Below are 19,740 nucleotides of genomic sequence, written 5' to 3' on the forward strand. Positions count from 1 at the left end.
TTAAAAAAGGAACTAAGGTCAGAACGTGACAACCAAGCTATCTTTTGTCACAACACAACTGATTGGCTCAAACGCATTAAGAAGGAAAGAAGTTCCACAAATTAATTTTTAACAAAGCACACCTGTTAATTGAAATGCATTCCAGATGACTACTTCATGAATCTGGTTGAGAGAAAGCCAAGAGTGTGCAAAGCTGTCATCAAGGCAAAGGGTGGCTACTTTGAAGAATCTCAAATATAAAATATACGCTTAATTGTTTAACACTTTTTTGGTTACTAGATGATTCCATGTATGTTATTTCATAGTTTTGATGTATTCACTATTATTCTACAATGTAGAAAATTGTAAAAAAAATATATTAAGAAAAACCCTTGAATGACTAGGTGTGTCAAAACTTCTGACTGGTACTGCATATATATATATATGTGTGTGTGTGTGTGTGTGTGTGTGTGTGTGTGTGTGTGTGTGTGTGTGTGTGTGTGTGTGTGTGTGTGTGTGTGTGTGTGTGTGTGACAGGATGTATAGTCATTGTGGAATGTATGTGAATAGGAGATGTAGTATATCCTAAGAATATGTTTCTAGAAGTTGAGTACAAATAGTCTATAAAGTGGCCAATATCTTTGCAATTGTTACAAACAGGTAAAGAATAAAACAATGTTTCAAATGAATACCTAGACGACTGCAAAAGATTAATACATTAGGCTACATAGGCCTAGACATTTAAATAACATTGGAATAATTTGTATGTTAATTGAATTGAAATCTATTTACCTAATTCTAGGCTGCTGTCTGTAATTCTTGCCTCAATGTGTTGCGTGATGTGTGACAACATGTACGCAGTGATTTGCCCAATCTGTGACTTAGTGCATTATTAATAAGCCTCCTCATTAGCCCATTTGCAGCCATAGGTGGTAATATCTCTCTAGGAGCTGATCCGTCAGTATTGTGGAATAATTCTTAATGTGAAGGTAACATTTTAATAGATTAAGCTGGTCTAAGAGCAGCCGCTGCTTTTCTTTTGATCCTGTCATTATGCATCAAAATAGTTTAAAAATGCACTTAGCGAAGGTTCCCGCTACGTGCTTGATTGGGATACACTTTGGTAAATAACGATGCATCTGGTACATTTTAGTAAAGCTTAGGTTACATCGCAACTGGAAACGAGGCCATGGTCTGTCCTAGAAGTGAGGGTAAACCGTAGTCATGTTCTCTGCTATCCACCTAATCATATTTTTTTGTATAGGGGAGGGTCACCTGTTTTATTTTTCTTCAAGCCTCCAGGGAGGGTTTAGTGAGAATATATTTTGCTGAAGGGAGGGGCAATCCATTTTTTTTCAAGGGGTACGATTTTCTCCAGGTAGGCCTAACCCTTATTATTTATACGATAGTCAACAAAACCTATCACTGGTAGTAGTTTTAATGACTCGACCACAAACCATTTGATTTATGCTCGTTGTGCTCAACTTCAGAAAGATGGGTGATTCTTGTTAAATCTGACAAGACAGCATTTGTTTTGGTTCTACTGTTGTCTCCAAAATTATTATTCAGCCCATATAAAAGGAGAAAAAATGAGAGAGAGCGCGAGAGACGTTTTCCCCGCGACTTTTTGCTTTGTCCTTGCCAAAGTGGCGTCTGCATGTCTGACTCAGCCGGTTACTGATTTGCAGGCAGCATGGTAAGGTGGCCCATGTAAGTGATTTCCACCGGCATCCCACTAAAGGAGAACAAATCGCTGACAAAGGAGAGAGCCTTTCCCATTCAGTGCTGTCGTTAGGACAACCCAAAAGTATTCCTCAGATAATAAGTTCTACTTCAAAGCGTTTCTCATTGATGGTGACTGCTTCACTCCTTTTCATTAAGTCCCATCGGGCGGAGGGGACTATCGCTTTGGTTATTTTTCATCGTGTTTATTTTTGCAACATTCACGGAGCACTTGTTTTAAAGAATCAAAAGTGGATTCAGTTCAAATAACGGTTTATTGCCAAAAGGAGAAACGTCAGAACACTGGTTGTGTTCAATAAAACTTGATTGGCTTACATAAAGAGGGAATAAAAACTATTTGGAGACAAAGCAGGAGAAAAAAAAGTATGAGCGGTGAAAATTGACAACAAACGTTTCAAACGAGGTCAATGTAACATACATCACAATAGAGTGCCTTGCGATGGAGATGACTATTTGGGAATCTGTCCGTTTTCTCGGTTGTTCTATTGTCATGGCAATCAGTGATTTATATTGGTTAGCCTACATCTCAAATCAGAAGTCTGCTTTTCACTCAGTCTGGCGTTGAACTGTGTACGGTTGATTAGGTGGTTGTTTGTGTGTTTCTGTGGCTCGCATTACTGTTTTTGCAGCTTGTTCTACATGGCATAGAAACCAGACTCAAGAGGCCACCTCATGCTATGGGATAAATAAAGACTATTTCTTAACACTCTCTTACAAATGTGACTAATGGAGCGCAAAGACATATGAATAATGTATTCTACTATTTCACTCATTTCATTCGTGCGTAATTGGCACACTGTTTTAAGGCAATTCAATTCCACCTGTGTCTGTTGTATGACTGCATGTATACAATCATCTTTGCCTATTATTTGCCCATCCTATACTACCATACATTATCACATAAAAATGGCAAAACAATTCTGTCCTTGTAGGCTTATTTCATTTTCTGTCAACAGAATAGGCCAGCTAGGCCTATCTTTGTCGACACATGACGTTGTTCGGGGAGAAAGTGCACTGTGCGCTTTGATGATAGTCCATTTAGTGGCAGTTAGTGGGTTTTTACCAGACATATTCAAATGTGAGCGTCTCGCTTCCCAATTGCTGTAGAAATCGTAACGCACCATGAAGAGTGTCAAAGCGGCGGGCCTTCCGCTCAGAAGTATAGCAGGCCTTTGAAGTTGTGCAGGACTCGGGTTGGTCAATTTTAATTCTGGACAGGGCCGACTTTGAAAGTGAGTTTGCGCGTTTTAATGGAGGAAATAAGAAGGGGGACTTGTTTTATATAGTTTATACAAGGTCCTACATATTGATGTTTTATATTTCATTTTTTCAATGAATGATTCATGGCTCGGTTGCTTTGTCCTGTCCCGCCTTTCAGACAACGCCATTACGGGGCTATACTTTTCTCCATTATCCCTGATTGGTTTATACTAGCCCTTTACTGTGACGGTTGTTTGTGAGTTACCAGTGAAAACTTTCTTGAACTGCCAATAATTATGAATTCACATATTCCCTCGCATTTCATCGTTGTCAGGTTTGAAGGGGCTCCCCGTTGAATGTTGATGTGTCTTGTTGACAAAACCTTTGATGTTTACGTCTGTGATTATTAGAGTAGGGTATCCAACCAGCCAGTTGCTTTTTTTTTGGCAAGGTGTTTGTAGACTACAATTACTTCGATCATCTGTAGGCTATGACAATGTGATAATAGCTTTTACAACTGAGTTTACCAGCAAAACGGTTGCATTTACTGTATGCAAACAAGTCAATTATGTAGGCATATCCTTATCTAAGGAATGACATCCTACACCGACAGGCCTCATGCATTCTATGAAGAAACAATACAGTTATGTTAACTAAAAAACACGTATTAACTACTAACACGGCCTGGTGTGTTTATTAAGCTTTAAAATGAATTCATCCTGTCAGTTTATTTAATTGAACCTTTATTTAACTAGGCAAGTCAGTGAAGAACAAATTATTATTTACAATGACGGCCTAGCCTGGCCAAACCCTAACCCGGACGACGCTGGGCCAATTGTGCACCGGCCTATGGGACTCTCAATCACGGCCGGTTGTGCTACAGCCTGGAATCGAACCAGGGTCTGTAAATGCAGTGGCTTAGACCGCTGCGCCACTCGGGATCACGAACATCAAGGGTCTGCACAATCATAGCTGTTTCATCATCACTTTTTATCCATCGTAAAGAATGGCACCATGCACCCCAAATAGAAAAACACAGTCACTACAAAGGGCATGCGAGAAGAGGAACGTTTCACAATACACTGCCTATTCAAGTAAAGAATAATTATTTTTCTTTTACAGAACAAAACCATCAGTAGGTCTATTACATATTCACCAAAATTAATATTATTATTCTTTGGTGTCTCTGTAAATCCAGTACAACATTTATACCAGCAAATAAATTACAATGTACAAAACAACATATTATTCGTAATTAAGACTAAGAACAACATTCACGAGCATCAATACAATTATATACAAATCCGACCGTCATTGACAAAACCTGTCAGTTTACATATTTAGGGTCCCGAAGGACTTATTCGTACTCTTTAACTAGTGTAAAACTGGTGTATTTTTTGTTGTTGCATAAAATAGAGTCTTAAATTGTTCTTAAATATAACAAAAGTCCATCCAAACATTGTGTTAAATCTTAAAACTAAGTTGGGACCCTTTAAGACACTTGCGTCTTAGCAATATTATCATGTGGGTGCGACATGTCTGTGGCTATCTGCAGGTGTTCGATATTCAATTGGATGTTTAGACTACATTAGTTCTCGCATCTAACTGTGAGATATACGTAAGGAAAATGGAATGCAATTCCCCCATTCTTGTATGTTTAGGCATTATTATAGTGTTCGTGGGCTGTTGATAAGGCTCGTGTACTTTGCATGAGCAACGTCTATTTCTGCCTCCTGTCTGGGATTGGACATTGATGAATAAGACAGGTTACATTGCCAGGGATTGCGATCATATGGACAACGTCAATGTAAGCATAATTCATCCGTGTTAAACGATGCAGGCATGTACATGTAGCCTGCGTGTGTGTGCATGTGTTTTCTCAAAGGCTTATCCTTCCTGGTGACATTGTATTTCTGTTCTCAGTATATTTAGGCTTCTCTTGGTCCTCTCTATAGCCCATTTAAATAATAAAGCTTTCAAAATGAATATGATTTCCTTTTCTCAAATAATACTGGTGATTGTAGCTTCTCTATGTTGAGACTGGTTGAGATGTTGACACATTCAGCTCTTTAGAAAGCGAACAGAGAGGGCACGTTTTATTGGCAGTTGTTCTTCATCGTCATCTGCCATCCGCGGCGCTATTTCTTGCTCCATAAAGTCCCATTTATATGCTTACAGTCAGTACAGTCCCCATGCAGGTAGTTCTTACTGCACTTCTGACCAGTTGGGAGACAATTTGGGGAATAAACGCAATTTGTTCTGTCTGTAAACATTAGAGCATTGTCCTCGGGTCTGAATTTCTGAAAGAGTCCTCTTCGTCCGAGTCCGAAGTTGGCACATCGCTGGAGGGGGTGTGGAGATGGTTGGGTCCCCCGCTCCCCTGGCACACGTACCACTCATTGAGGTTGGTAACCTGAGGCGAGAGGTTCGCGGACCGGTTCCTGTGCGGTTCGGAGGCGGGCGAAAGGGGCGCGCCAAGAGGGTTCGTAGAGGAATGGTACGAAGCGTTGGCAGAAGGGGGCGGGGGCGACTTGCAGTGGACTTTCATGTGCTTCCGCAGCGAGCTGGGGTGCGTGTAGGACTTGTCACAGCCTCTGACTTTGCAGTAGTAAGGCTTGTCACTCGTGTGGACGTGTGAGTGCTTCTTCCGGTCGCTGCTGTTGGCGAATTTCCTGTCGCAGCCGTCAAACTCGCACTTGAAAGGCTTCTCCCCTGGAAGAGATGGAGATGGAGATATTTAGCATTAGAGGCTACTCATATCATATCAGGAAAGGGTGCATGTGTTTTAACATAATATACAACATAATGATGACATTTTATAATGGCCTTTATAAAAACATTTGATCGAAGTCCAAGAAGAATAACAACGTTTCCAAATGGATCGGCCCAATAATAATGTCATGTCATCAAATGTATACAATATATTCCCAGCAAACAGAAATGCCCATTTCTTTAAATTTGACCTATACAAAGGATCGTCAATTTCACCCTTATTCAACATGGACGTGCCCCAAAGTAGGCCCATAATTGAAACCACCGCTTAACTGGTAACATATCACTTCCCGCAGTATAAGGCTAAAATGGTCAGTGTGGCAGCCCACTCTGCCACTAGGCCTTCCTGTTCGACATACCTTATTTAGTATACATCTACACCCGCGTCACTCCTCTCCCACATGTACAGGGAATATTCCTGACTGACTGACGCACGTGGAACATGTCATAGGGTGGCCCGTGGGCTATACACGTGAACGCGCAGGGGAAATGTGTAGACTATACAGAGCCACTGTTTTTCTCCTCCCATTGCGTCTGTTTTTCTCACTGTTGTGAATGCCGGAAGGCGAAAACATTCAGACGTTGCTTTGATGTAGGCTAATGTTGGCCATGTGATAAGTGCCGCGAGAACAAGTGCATTGGTGTTCCTAAATGAATGCTTTTTGACGAAAGAGAAACACACGTGTTGTAATGCTTGTATCGAGAATAAAGTGCATAACATGATTTGACGATTGTAAGATGGACAACTCAAAATAGAAAAACCATACATCAGGCCACCATGACTGTGTAGGGGGCGAACCCTAGGGTGTATTGCTTTTGTTTGTACTTTTAGAAAGACGTGTTATTGCCACAATCTGAGTCTGCACGAAAAAGGGGCTTCTCTTGCTAGCTGTTACTAAGTCATCCCCAAATCCCCAAAGGCTTGATTGGTGCGTCATGACGGTTTCAGTGGGCTCTGCTCTTGTCTCCCTCCTCACTTACTGCCAAGGACACTGACATGATCTGATTGCCGTGCTGTTTTTCGCGTGAGTCCAGTCTTGGGAGGCACTTGCTGTCCAAACAGGCCAGCCCTCAGTGACACACTTGTCTCACTTACGTAGTCGCCGTGTGAGTTATAAGGTGGAACATTGGGTCTGCTTTGCAGGCTACTCGGTAACATAGCACGCGTGCCGCTGCGTACTGTATTGCATCATACTACAAGTGTTTAGACTGACTAACGCCATTGCTGTGGTCGGCCTCTAAGGACAAGTACTAGGCTACTGTATATCATTTTGGAAGAAAAGCCAGCCCCAGTGGCCCTTTTCACTTTGTTGATTTTCTTTGGTCAGCCTGAAATTATTATGGGTCAAGATTATAGGTTATCATCAGCCTATAACACAATAGTCTAAAACTGTTAAAACAATCCCCCCCTCCAAAATAAATTGTTTAATTTTAACCTGGTCTTCTAAAGTTTTTAGGAGCTCGATTTAGTAACGTATAAAATCCATACTAGATATTGAAGTGATGGTTGCTTCTGCTGTGAAGATTCGATACATCAACATAGCGCTAACATGACCCATAACGGCGTAAACTTCAAAATAACTAGAAGCATATGGCACGATCCCCCACCTCTAGTTTCCACGTCGCTTCGAGTAAATAGCTAACTTTCAGAAAGTTATTACTGTACATCGAATCACGTGATGTCTTGGCTTGACCATCATTCATAATTGTATTCGATTAAATCTCGTTCCTGTTACTTTTACGCATGCTCACCCCATGCCCGCCAGCAATTCAAATGAAAGCTTTTCACAATATATATGTTGTTGTCTATGACAAAAAAAAAGTGTCTTTAACATTTTCAAAGCGTCTACTTTCATTCAAGAGATCGATTTCTGTTTTTTTTTATGCAGTTCTAAAATAATTCGGAAAACTTTCACTGACCTGTGTGCGTCCTTTTGTGAATTTTTAGATTTTCCGAGCGAGCGAAAACTTTTCCGCAGCCGGGGAAAGGGCAAGGGAATGGTTTCTCTCCCGTGTGAACTCGGATGTGGTTTATCAGTTTGTATTTCGCCTTAAAAGCTTTCCCCTCCCGCGGACATTCCTCCCAGAAGCAGACGTGACTGGCTTGCTCCGGTCCCCCGACGTGCTCCACCGTAACATGGTTGACCAGCTCGTGCATGGTGCTGTACGTTTTGGAGCAGGGCTTCTTTGAAGATTCATCCTGTTCAATCCATTTGCAGATTAACTCTTGCTTGATGGGCTGCCTCATGTATCTCAAAAACGCCCCCGCGGCTCCGTGAGGAGCAGAAGCGATGTTCACATTGAGGTTCATGGAGTTGTAGCTGTGGATAGAAGAGGGTCCATAGTGCTCGGGCCTGTGGACGAAGTGCTCTGGCCTGCCGTAGATGTCCCCCGGTAGACCCAAACGCATCTGCCCGTTGAGGGCATGGTGGTGGTGGTGGTGGTGGGCACCTGGGGCCGCTTGGTCGTGGAGTCCAGAGAAAAGTGGATGGGCACCAGTCTCGGCGTGCCGATAAGCACCTGTTGGTGCGATGAACATGCCATGGTGATGAGGGGAGGAGGCGGAACTATGCTGGTCGCCAAGTGCATGCATAGCCGAGGCTGAGAGTTCTCTCCTGAGGATGTAGTCCCTGCTGCTAGAGTAGCCTGAGTGGGGGTGAGGAGCCACGGGGAAACCTACTGTGGTCTGAGCAGAAGTGAAGGCTGCTGCCGTTGCAGCGGTCTGGGCTTCGTGATGGCTCTGAATGTGCTGAGAGGGGCTAAGTTTGAGAGCGTTTGTCTGTGCCATGTGCTCGGGTCCAAATGGAGTGAGTGCCACTCCGGGGTCGTTGCCCATCTCCCCAGGGTGGTGGTGGGCATGGTGGGAGTGAGGGTGATGCACCCCTAGCCCCGGGAAGCCTGTCATATTCTGATGAGGAAGAGGTTGAGTCGCTGCCAAATCCGCTAATCTTATCGCCGGATTCCTCTTGCTCAAAGGGGGCTCCATAACTACACTGTCAAATCCATCCACAGCTATTGTTTCTCCCCCACCATCACGCTTTTCTAAAACATTAAAATATATGTATATAAGCGAACTATATAACTTCTTTTGTCCTGCCTCTAACTCTGCTTGTTCCTTTTCCCACTCAGTCCTCAAGCGATTGACAGAACATACAACAGTTGGAGGACACAGTAGGGAATACAGTTTAGAAATGGCACTGCGGGTATTGGATGGATTTCGGTGACTGGCAGTTAAGAGAACGAAGCGATTGGCTGTCGTTCAGCGCAAGGGCTCAGCGGGGTTCCGCCCCCTCGCTCTCTTTATCGCTGTTGACTCCAAAAAGTTTTACACACAAAGTTACCAGCAAATCAGTTTATGCGGCATGGTGTTTACCCGCGGCTGACGCACGTGGATGAAATTTAGGACGTCTACAGTATTAAAAATGACTATACAGCGTTTATATCTACTTGTTCGTCTTTTTATTTTGGGGTGTAACCCCAATGAAGAAAACATCATTTGAAATAAAATACATTCTTATCACCATAACTCAAGTAGGCTATATGTACTTTTATTCAGGTCAAATGAAATACATAAACATCAATAATAATGGAGACATTTAGCCAATCAAATACTTTTAAAGCCATGGTCTTGAACAACATGTTGTTTCCAAGACTAATGGCCATAGAGAAAACTGAAATGTCCACAACACTTCAAAGTCGCTATTAAAATTAGGGATTATTATTTAACAAATCATAATTTAGTATGCAATAGAAATGTTTTATATGCATACAATTATATTTCATATAGTTTCCCACCATAACATCTTTCCTCTTTAAAAAAAAAATAATTGCTTAATGATGTTTCCAATTGATATGGGTGACATAATGTGCAGTTGATGTCTGTCCATGCTACATTTCTGAATTATTGAGTTATTGCAACTTTATACTTAGTGGCATAGTGCAGTTTCGCGGGGCCGCAAGATATGAGCAAGCAAAACAGTGATTCAATATTTTTTTCATAATATCAAGGTATCAAGAGGGTTAGCCATCAGTGATGGATTTGACAAGCTACTGCTGGAGTTGACAAACAGATACTCAAAACAGACATATTTTGTGCCTCTAAAAATAAAAGTTAAATACAAAACATTCGTAAAGTATGGAACATGATTAATTTGAAAGTACCCAACCAAAACATAACCATACTATCAGATATGCTAGAACTCTGACAGAGTTGAGTTGACGTTAAACAAAAATCGGACTTCATTCAAGTGGTATGCACAATAGCAATTTGGTTATCGTTAGTTGCTTTAGCACTCTAAAACCTCATTAAATGTAACATGTCTGAACCAAAAACAGTATTAATAGGCAGATGGAGCTGACAGCTTATGCATGGTGATTCCAATACTGTTTGTTTAAATCTATTAAAAGTAGAGAACTTTTCAGACCATCCGTGGTCTTGTTGCACTACCATGTAATGAAGACATGGATAAAGGGGTCCCTATGGTATAGCTGACCCTGCTCATTCCTCATTCATTCACAATTGTAGACCAATCTGACTAAGTTGACCAAATCTCAGGACACATCTTTTAGGAATCCGTTTTGAGACAAATAGGATTTAAAGTCACATACGGCTATTACAAGAAACTACATAAGATCATTTTTCAGATAAGATCCAATATTGCCAGTTCGGAAGGGGTGGGGGCCCCGTCTTGCGGGGACTGCGGAGGTGTCTGCTAAACCAGTGTTTATACTCCACTAATACAGTATTTCATGAGTTGTGCAAGTATCACGGAGCCCTAGGACAATGTGGAAGTCATTCAGTACTGTGCAACAATCCATGCATAACCAAACCGGTCTCAGCCGAAAAGCATGTTGGAATATTGTGTATTAATTTTGTGCTTAGATATAGAAGCACATATCTTATAGGCACATACTGTAGATAGAAAGGAATATTTTATCAATACAAGTATCAAAGAAAAGTGTTGACATCTGAATTGTAGTGTTAAAATTGAGGCCAATGCATTAATTACAAGTAGACTACACATACCGGGGTGCCAGATTTAACAAATGAAACGTGTTGCATATATAACAATCATGTCCATCATAGATTTTAGCCAGCATTTGATCAACAATTGCATATACATTATATAAGTTATTATATTTTAAGACCTATCTATTTTGCTAAATGACTTTACACATCGAGGATTTTCATTCTCACCACTGCCCCATGCATGGAGGGAGCTGAGTAGTGTAAATCGTTTCTCAATAAGTTGCCAGTGATCCACTCAAAATAGTTAAATTCAGTTTTTATGACCCTAGCAAGGAACGGAGTAAGAGAAGCTTGTAAAACTTAGAATTGGTTCACTTTTATGGTAGTGGCCCACTCCTTCTTGAATGGTCCCTGTTCGACACAGCGGGGCGTGTATCTGTCATCGATTTCATATGTATTTTTTTCAGACACCTTTGTAATCGATTTATGATCGGCGGCCTCACAGATCTCGATGTAATTGGTTCTTAAAGTGGTAGGAACATGACGGGGTTTGCCCAAAACTAACTCAGTACTCAACTTCAACTAATTCAATTAATGGATGTAATACTTCTAGACACTTTCGCAGAGTAGTTTTGGTCTCGACATAGGGGCAGTAAATGTACAATGACTATTTCACATTTAATAGCCTACTTTTTTTACAGAGGAATTTGTTTGACCCAAGACCTTAGCATAGTTGAATGGCGTCATCACATACTGTAGCTGACAATCTGAACAATTATTATTAATAAATAGTCAACTTTTGGCGCGTTTTCTTGTCTTCTGAAGAATTGAAAATCAACAGTTGCACTCATAGTTGATTTTTTTCTTTGGAGCTACCTATATATCTCTAAAATACTTTTTAAAAAATTGCGCAACAACGGAAATATTAGGCCTAGTGCGTAGTCAAATTATCCATGACTCTGTATAAATCAGTTGGCGTATATGGGTATTGACTTAAAAGGGAATAGGTCTGCATGCACCTGTGGTTTAAATTCATAATTACCATTGATACGTGCTTCAAAGTGTCATAAAGTGTACTTTTTGGATACAGAAGGCTAGTCTACAATGCGCAATTCAAATAAACAGTAAGCACACCTCCCAATATATTGTTAAACATAATTAATAGATGGCCTGCACACACAAATAACAGGTAGGCCTATAAATAATTTGGCTTCCAAGTTTTTAATTTACATCTAAGGAATGGTCAATGAAACAACCCCGTTGGGATACATACAGTACAATGTGTATGTTGTTATCATCTACGAACAAGTGGCTCATTCGATAATACGATTCCAATCTCAAAGTGATCTCTAGGGAATAGTAAAAACAAATGAATATATTATTTTACAAAACATATTAGTACAGAGAAGGGTCCATAGTTGTCAGGCCTAGGCTTCTATGGTTTTATATAGTAGGCGAAGAAAATAAAAAACATTACAGAATATCCGAATAGTGTTATTTCAAAGAGCCCCCGTCTGAACTTCCCAACTGAATGAAGGAGTTAAATTCCTTGATTCCGATTCGTAAGAAAATGCTCCTTAAGGCCTGTCCTTACTTCAGACGCTCAGCTGGAAGACGGGGCTTTAAACTTCTTAAAAGAAAAGCCTCTTTGTTATCATTTTTTATTTTTATTTTACAGAACAAGTCAAGAGGCCAACATATGTGGTCTTAATGGGTCATAAGTAAAACATTCATGAACAAACAATTTGTAAGTCGCTCTGGATAAGAGCGTCTGCTAAATGACTTAAATGTAAATGTAAATGTAAGGTCATGGAAACCACACAAGTTTCCTTCCAATGCGTCAACATATTGATATTGTCAAATAATGGACTAATGAAATACGCCCGGCTTTTATGCGCTGCGCCATCAGGACATGCAATGGTTTTTATCCTTGTTGTTGGCAATATTAAAATCATAAGCATTATCATGAATATTTAGTCAGAACTTCTGTGGGAGTTTTTTTCTCTGTAAACCAAAAATAGTGAAAGGTGTGTTAGTGTCCATATATTTGTTTATATACATTTTACAATGTATGTTATAGGCTATGTATAACCCTATTTTAACACTTTCTGTCTCGTCCTGTATTCTGGCTCTGAGAAACTTGTTGAAATGTATTTCGTGGGGAATTTCAGATGCCCCTTTCTTCTAGAGGTAGATGGAAATAAGAACCCACAGCTAGCTATGCGTCTCTGATCCGATTGAGTTTTCTTTCTTTCTCTTTAATTTATTTTTCTCAAGTGACAGGGCCAAGGGGTTTTGTAGTTTTCCACGGAAATAAAGAAGTTCTTTTAAGAAGTCGGCAGACGTGACTTTGAACTTGGATCAGGTCCTGCGTGTCCCGTGGTGCGGGGAGAAATAGATTCTTGGAAGAATGGCAGAGAACGCTCTGGCTGCCCCGGCTTGGGGCTGAGTGAGAGAGGGACAGGAATCCCAAAGTTTTCAGACGTCCTACCTACTCTCCGTCCCATTATTGCCCGCTATTTTAAGTGTTTGGGAGCCGAGTGGGACCAGAGAAAGTTTGATTCGTGTTGGAGCAGGAGGACTTGTGGGACTTGAGTTCAATGGAAGTGTAAGTAAACTTCCTTCACTTAGTGTGTACATTTCAATGGGCAGCTGTTGTTGGAGACCGTTGTTAAACGCAGTCCATACAGTGTGCGCCTTGGATGAAAAGACTCACCATATTAGCAAACCTTGTGAGTTGGCGGTGTTTTTGCAGGCACGACCAGCAAGCGAGGTTTCTTGTTGAGATTGGTTGGGACTTTATGGTAGGCTATGGCAATTGAAGGGAAGGATCATTGGGCTTTTGGATCTCGGCTATTTGATTTTTTAGTAGCCTATTCTAGAAACACTATTTTATTTATTACTTCAATACATTTGTTTTCAACAAACTCACCCAATTGTGATGAAGTTACACACAATTCTTGTCTGTAATGCTCCTTAATATTTTCACCAAATTATGACTGATTAGAAATAATGGGTGTAGACCTGTGGCAGTGTGTCTTGCATTTAGGCAATAGATATCTATAGTAATCTCATTTTACCCATTTTTTAAATTACCTTTACAGGAGAAAAAGAATTCAAACATAAGCTCATGCTGTTGATTGCAGATACAATAAACAGTAACCATATTTTTGGGGGGCAAGACTGACAAACTGCACAAGCTAAGCAAAGTGAACAAACCACAAACCCGGCTCTCTACAAAAACAAGGTAAGTACTCTCTGAATATTTAGTACCTCGTGTGTGTGTGTGTGTGTGTGTGTGTGTGTGTGTGTGTGTGTGTGTGTGTGTGTGTGTGTGTGTGTGTGTGTGCGCGCGCGCGCGTGCAAAGCCTTGCTTGGGGAATATATATCCCTGTAGTAAAGATTGAATACGCCATTGAAACAGTAGGCTAATACCACTTCCCCAAACCCAAACCCGTAATACACACGGGAAACAACATTAGAATTACTTTTAGACGTGTCATTTTATAGGCATAGTAGGCAATTGACTAACACACTAACTTTACAGACTCGTGTGTTTTATGTTTTCAAATGATTAGGCAATGTTCTTTAGCAGAATATGAACATCATGTACTGTTGTCGTGTAAAAAAGGGGGTAATTCTGGCGTTACAATTGGTGCGCAGACTGCTGTGTAATATTTGAACAAACGTACGTATAGACTACATGGCCTATGTTAGTTCAGTGGTGGTTGTAGAAGCAGATGCTATGAACATACATTATTCCCTTTATGAGGTAAATGATCAGTAAACATTTTTTTGATAGTACTCTGTTACATATATATCTACAACCTCTACAATAGAAATGTGAGGATAAACAGCAGAAACATAAGACAAGCATAGCAAATCAGAAAACAATACGCCATTTCATTTAATGAAATACATAATGAAGGCATCCATAATGTAGACTATGATATGTATTATGTATTCCATTAAATTAAATGGAATATTGTTTTCTGATTTCCTATATTGTATGCTTCAGTTTCCTTTGTATGGCTTCACATGTATATTGCAGAGCTTGTAGATATGTAGCCTATTTAAGCGTCCGTTATTACCCACTTATAAACGCAGCCAGGTCTACCGTGATATAAGTCAGTTAGTATAAAGGCGTGCGTATGCACATAAACGTGTGCGTTATTACGTATAGGCTACATATAAACACGGTCAATACCTAAAATAATGGTTTGGCTAAATCATTGAAAATATTTGCTAACTATATCCGCCTGTCTAATGATAAATAGACTATGACTGTTTAAATTTCATTACATGTGCAGACCCCACCTTCTCCCCCAAAGACCAGCTCGCTATTTTCTGTCATATTTATTTAACCATAGCTCAACTTGTAAAGCCCGTTATCACACAACGCGCAATGTCGTGTTGTCAAGCCACTGGTTATACATCAAGCTATAAAATTAAGGTTTTGAGGCATCATTTCCGATACTATGCCCCCCCCCACCCTCTCCCTCTCTCATTTTACCCTTCCCCCTAAAAAGCCGCTCCTAACAAGTAGGCGGTAATTATTAGTGAAAATGGCGATCAGCTATTAGTCGTCAAAGCGGTACCTGCTATTGGAGGGGCACTTGGGATTGATGAGACGAAGTGGCCAATGAGACTGCTTGGAATGAATGACCGGGCTTCAGTTAAAGGGGGCGTAAGAGGAGCTAGTGCCAGTTCACGGTGAAAGAGGGACCCTCCGCGATAAACACAGACAAGCGAAAGAAATAAACACACCAATCCGAACAACAATCCGAGATGCTGCCACAACCCGCACTCTCTCCATGCGAGGACAGCTAGTAAGATAATTATTCAATTCTTCCTGTGTGTTTAAGCGCAATCAACATTCACAGTTTCCAGAGGAAAAACGCAAAGGAATCTCTTCGTTTCATGGGGATTTTTAGTAACAAGTTAACTACCAGTGAATATAGACGTGTTTGTGTAGTTTTTTCCCCCTACGAGCGGATCATCGCTTTGAACTTTGCCTGATATGGTGTTTCAATGCAATGAAGTTGTGAATAACCCTAACCGAATATAATATTGAATTGTACTTTTCCCCCCCAAAAAATTGTTGTACACAAGCTGATTCGAACGAAATTCGCTTTGAGAGACCATGTTACTGGACGCAGGTCACCAGTTCCCCGGACTGGGAGTTGGCACGTTTGCCAGGCATCACACGGCGAGCGAGATGCAGGAGAGAGACTTGAGTTTAGCACAGAATAGCTTCGTCGACTCGGCACACATGGGTGCGTTTAAACTGAACCATGATCTTTCTCCGGGACAGAGCTCCGCCTTCACCTCCCAGGCGCCCGGCTACCCCGCAGCAGCATTGGGTGCACACGCCGCCCATGTCACCTCGTACGCGAGTTCCCCATTCAACTCCACCAGGGACTTTCTTTTTCGCAGCCGCGGCTTCGGAGAATCCTCTCCGGCGAGCAGTCAGCACGCTATTTTCGGCCCCACTACCGGGTCTCTCCATCACTCCCACACAGACAGTCAAGGCCACATTCTGTTCCCCGGGATTCACGACCAGCATGGGTCCCACGGATCCCCGAATGTGCTCAACGGGCAAATGCGTATTGGACTACCAGGTGAGGTTTTCGGGCGTTCCGACCAGTACCACCAGGTCTCCAGCCCAAGGACCGACCCGTACTCGGCCGCCCAGCTCCATAATCAGTACAGCAGCATGAATATGAACATGGGTATGCACATGGGAGCTCACCAGCACCACCCCGGTGCCTTTTTCCGCTACATGCGGCAGCAGTGCATCAAACAGGAGCTCATCTGTAAATGGATCGACCAGGAGCAGCTAAGCAACCCCAAGAAGAGTTGCAACAAAACTTTCAGCACAATGCACGAGCTGGTCACGCACGTCTCCGTGGAGCACGTCGGAGGACCGGAGCAGAGCAACCACATTTGCTTTTGGGAAGAGTGCCCCCGCGAGAGCAAACCGTTTAAGGCGAAATACAAACTGGTGAATCACATTCGGGTCCACACGGGAGAGAAACCCTTCCCTTGCCCCTTCCCCGGATGTGGCAAGGTCTTCGCACGTTCGGAAAACTTGAAGATTCACAAGCGCACACATACAGGTAATTATACAATATTTATAGCATTTTACCCAAATGTTTCTCATTTCTCGAGCACTATTTTCGTTTCGTAAAAGTACATCGCACAGTTAAGAATTCGCTGTGCCAATGCGCCATGTTATATTTCAAATTTAGCCAATTGCGTAGCCTGCAAAAATCTCATAATTCTCGTTGTCAAAGCATCCAAGTTGACCAAATTTAAGATGACTATCAGTCGATAGGGTATTTTTAGACTGCCACGGTAGACATTCACACCTATGGTCAAAGTCGATTTGGATTTACGAAAGAAAAGCTGCTAGCATAACGTGCGAATTGTACTCTAAAAGAGTAGACACACAGCCGGCGTGTCTGGAAACGATTAGATTTCGTCCAGTTCTTGTTTTATAACAATGTGCTAAATTATTTAATATTCTGTCGAGGTTTTATGGTTTGTAAACTTCAAAATGGGTCAAAGGCGAGACGAGGGCTTCTGGCTCGCAGCGCTTGGCGTACGCGGAGCAGTAGTACATCTCATCACCCGGTTTAATGTTTACGCAAGACTGAGCTTTTAGGATTATATCCGGAATGCCTCGCCTCTTTTTCACAAATCGATTTATTTTGTTTTGTCCGTTGAGAAATATTGTTTGGATTTTTGTTTTCTGGAAATCGCATAGCGAATTTACTCATCACAAACATGCAAGTGTGTGAATGTGTGTAATGGCCTATTCTGTTTTCTCAAGCATTCCATTGGTAGTAGCCTAGGTGCTAGATCCATTACCAGCCTTTCACTTTTGGACTATTTTCTGGGGGGATTTAGTTGTGCTATACAGCCACGGAATTGGTCAGGTGCTAATTCGTTTTGTTATTGTTTCCAAGCAAATGGCGCGCCTTATGCGTCAAAGGCTATTGCCCCACATGAGATTTTTGCATTTTGTTTAGGCTATATACATTTAACTCGGGCATGTTGTTACTATTTTGATATCAATTCTACATTTCAGAGCCCTGACGTGTATTGAAATATAGTAGTCTATGAAATACATGTTCAAAAGTAGGCCTGCATTTACTTTGCCTACTGGCTTACTTACATTCAATTGCTGTGATTCAAAGAAATAGGCTTCCCATAGGCCTAGACGATAAGCTATTTCTTAAAACCTGACATAAAACAGAACATTTCTTCTCCCACGAACATAGTTCATATTTTTGTATTAATTTTGTGCTACAATTGAGATTTAACTGAATGAAGTCATGTGAGTGAACAATAACTGCACCCACTATATATGACGAGCGCTATTATTTAACCCGTTACTCCTCGTTGAATGGCCATGTTATTGAATCCAACATCTATAGTATTCGGCCTAAGGCATAGACGTTTGGTAGGCTTTTGCTGAACTGAATCTAACGTCTGTTTTATACTTGTTTTTCGGCAGGAGAGAAACCATTCCAGTGTGAGTTTGAAGGCTGCGACAGGCGGTTTGCCAACAGCAGCGACCGAAAGAAGCACATGCACGTTCACACGTCAGACAAACCATATCTTTGCAAGATGTGTGACAAGTCCTACACACATCCCAGCTCTCTACGAAAACACATGAAGGTAAATGGACTTTCACTTGAAGCACTTTGAAGTCATACTTCACAATTTGCCTGTCTTGATATCATAAACTCATTTTATCTGCACTTTTCTCCAGGTCCACGAAGCGGCCCCCCCTCCAGCGTCCGACTCCTCGCCCGCAGCCAGTTCTGGTTATGAATCGTCCACACCACCCGGCCTCGTCTCCCCCACCACCGAGACCCAAAGCAACAACAATCTGTCCCCCGCAGTCCACAACAACCACAATGGTCACAGCAGCCTATCGTCCAATTTCAGTGAATGGTATGTTTAGGACTGAACCGAAAAGCGAACACAGGACCATTGCTCAGAACCCCTACCAGCGCAGGAGATTCGGACACTTGTGCACCGAGGAGAGCACGAATAACCTACTATGAACGCTTCAAAATCATAAAAAGCGATTCAAAACCACCAGGGAAGAAATCTCACTTACCAATCTCACTTACCAACAGAAGAAAATATGTGATATGTTTAAGGTGTATTCAATATATTTGTAAATATTACACGCCCTCTTTCCCATTGGTTGTGATAGATCTTGTCAGTCTTTGGTGTATAGATGTTCCTTCAATGGTAGCTATTTCTCTAACTGGACTTTTAGTGCACATATTACGATTCAAGTTGTATTATGGTGTTAAATATTGTGATCCTAAGGCAAATTGATTGTAACTATACTAAACATCTATAAACTGGAACGAGTGCCAAAGTCAACACTTAACTCAAACAGACCACCATGTTTCGCTTGTGAATGTATATTTAGTTTGCTGGGCTTTAACCTGTGATGTTTTGTGCTTTGCAAGTTTTGAATTGTGAAATGTTATCCGGACGATTGTGAGGAAAATAGACGTTGTGCCGTTGGATTTTCTGTACCCCCTTCCTTTTGTACATATCGACTGCCTTATTTATCCGGTTGTAATTAAATTATGCTATTTACTTGCTACAGATGAAACAATATTTATAAAAGAATGTTTCTATACTATAAATATGTACAATTATGAGCTAAACACGGGCAGTTGTTTTGTTATGTGTTTTTGTTCAAAGTTAAAGAGGTGTTTTCTTCATTATTGTGATAAGAATTTTACTGCATACAAATATAATAAAAAGTGTTGCAAGTGTTAAAAAATGTCCCTGCCTTGATGTCTTCTTCACACTCACAATTGTTTTGATAGGACCTCTACTGGTGCCAAATATGGTTATTAGGCGGGTCATTTCAGATCAGCGTTTTCATATACCTATAAAGCTAAGACTCACATTTGGTCAGCAAGAGTATGCATGCTATAAGGATATGGGTGTATCTGCTCTATGTAAATGATATCGTGCTTCCAGTGGTAAAACAAGTATTGTTTTAGATATGAATACTCATGCCCTTAGGTCTCCCG

General features: G+C 41.3%; 2 protein-coding genes across 2 annotated transcripts; one reads left to right on the forward strand and one right to left on the reverse strand.

Moving 5' to 3' along the window:
* Positions 1-3,893: 3,893 nt before the first annotated feature.
* On the reverse strand, positions 3,894-8,856 carry zic5 (zic family member 5 (odd-paired homolog, Drosophila)). The gene is made up of 2 exons (XM_055870935.1): positions 7,615-8,856; positions 3,894-5,634 (listed from the first exon to the last, which is right to left on the reverse strand). The coding sequence occupies exons 1-2, from the start codon at positions 8,678-8,680 to the stop codon at positions 5,195-5,197; spliced, it is 1,506 nt and encodes a 501-aa protein (XP_055726910.1). The 5' UTR covers positions 8,681-8,856; the 3' UTR covers positions 3,894-5,194.
* A 5,169-nt stretch (positions 8,857-14,025) lies between these two features.
* Positions 14,026-19,486, forward strand: LOC129816441 (zinc finger protein ZIC 2-like). The gene is made up of 3 exons (XM_055870934.1): positions 14,026-16,782; positions 18,186-18,349; positions 18,444-19,486. The coding sequence occupies exons 1-3, from the start codon at positions 15,807-15,809 to the stop codon at positions 18,636-18,638; spliced, it is 1,335 nt and encodes a 444-aa protein (XP_055726909.1). The 5' UTR covers positions 14,026-15,806; the 3' UTR covers positions 18,639-19,486.
* The last annotated feature ends 254 nt before the right edge of the window (positions 19,487-19,740 follow it).

The sequence above is a fragment of the Salvelinus fontinalis genome, chromosome 19, assembly GCF_029448725.1.
Source record: "Salvelinus fontinalis isolate EN_2023a chromosome 19, ASM2944872v1, whole genome shotgun sequence".
Lineage (NCBI taxonomy): Eukaryota > Metazoa > Chordata > Actinopteri > Salmoniformes > Salmonidae > Salvelinus > Salvelinus fontinalis.

Coding starts and splice junctions, on each gene's coding strand:
- LOC129816441 (XM_055870934.1), top strand. CDS start 15,807: ATGTTACTGGACGCAGGTCACCAGTTCCCCGGACTGGGAGTTGGCACG. Junction 16,783..18,185: donor TCACAAGCGCACACATACAG/GTAATTATACAA, acceptor GTTTTTCGGCAG/GAGAGAAACCATTCCAGTGT. Junction 18,350..18,443: donor CTCTACGAAAACACATGAAG/GTAAATGGACTT, acceptor ACTTTTCTCCAG/GTCCACGAAGCGGCCCCCCC.
- zic5 (XM_055870935.1), bottom strand. CDS start 8,680: ATGGAGCCCCCTTTGAGCAAGAGGAATCCGGCGATAAGATTAGCGGAT. Junction 5,635..7,614: donor TCACAAAAGGACGCACACAG/GTCAGTGAAAGT, acceptor CATCTCTTCCAG/GGGAGAAGCCTTTCAAGTGC.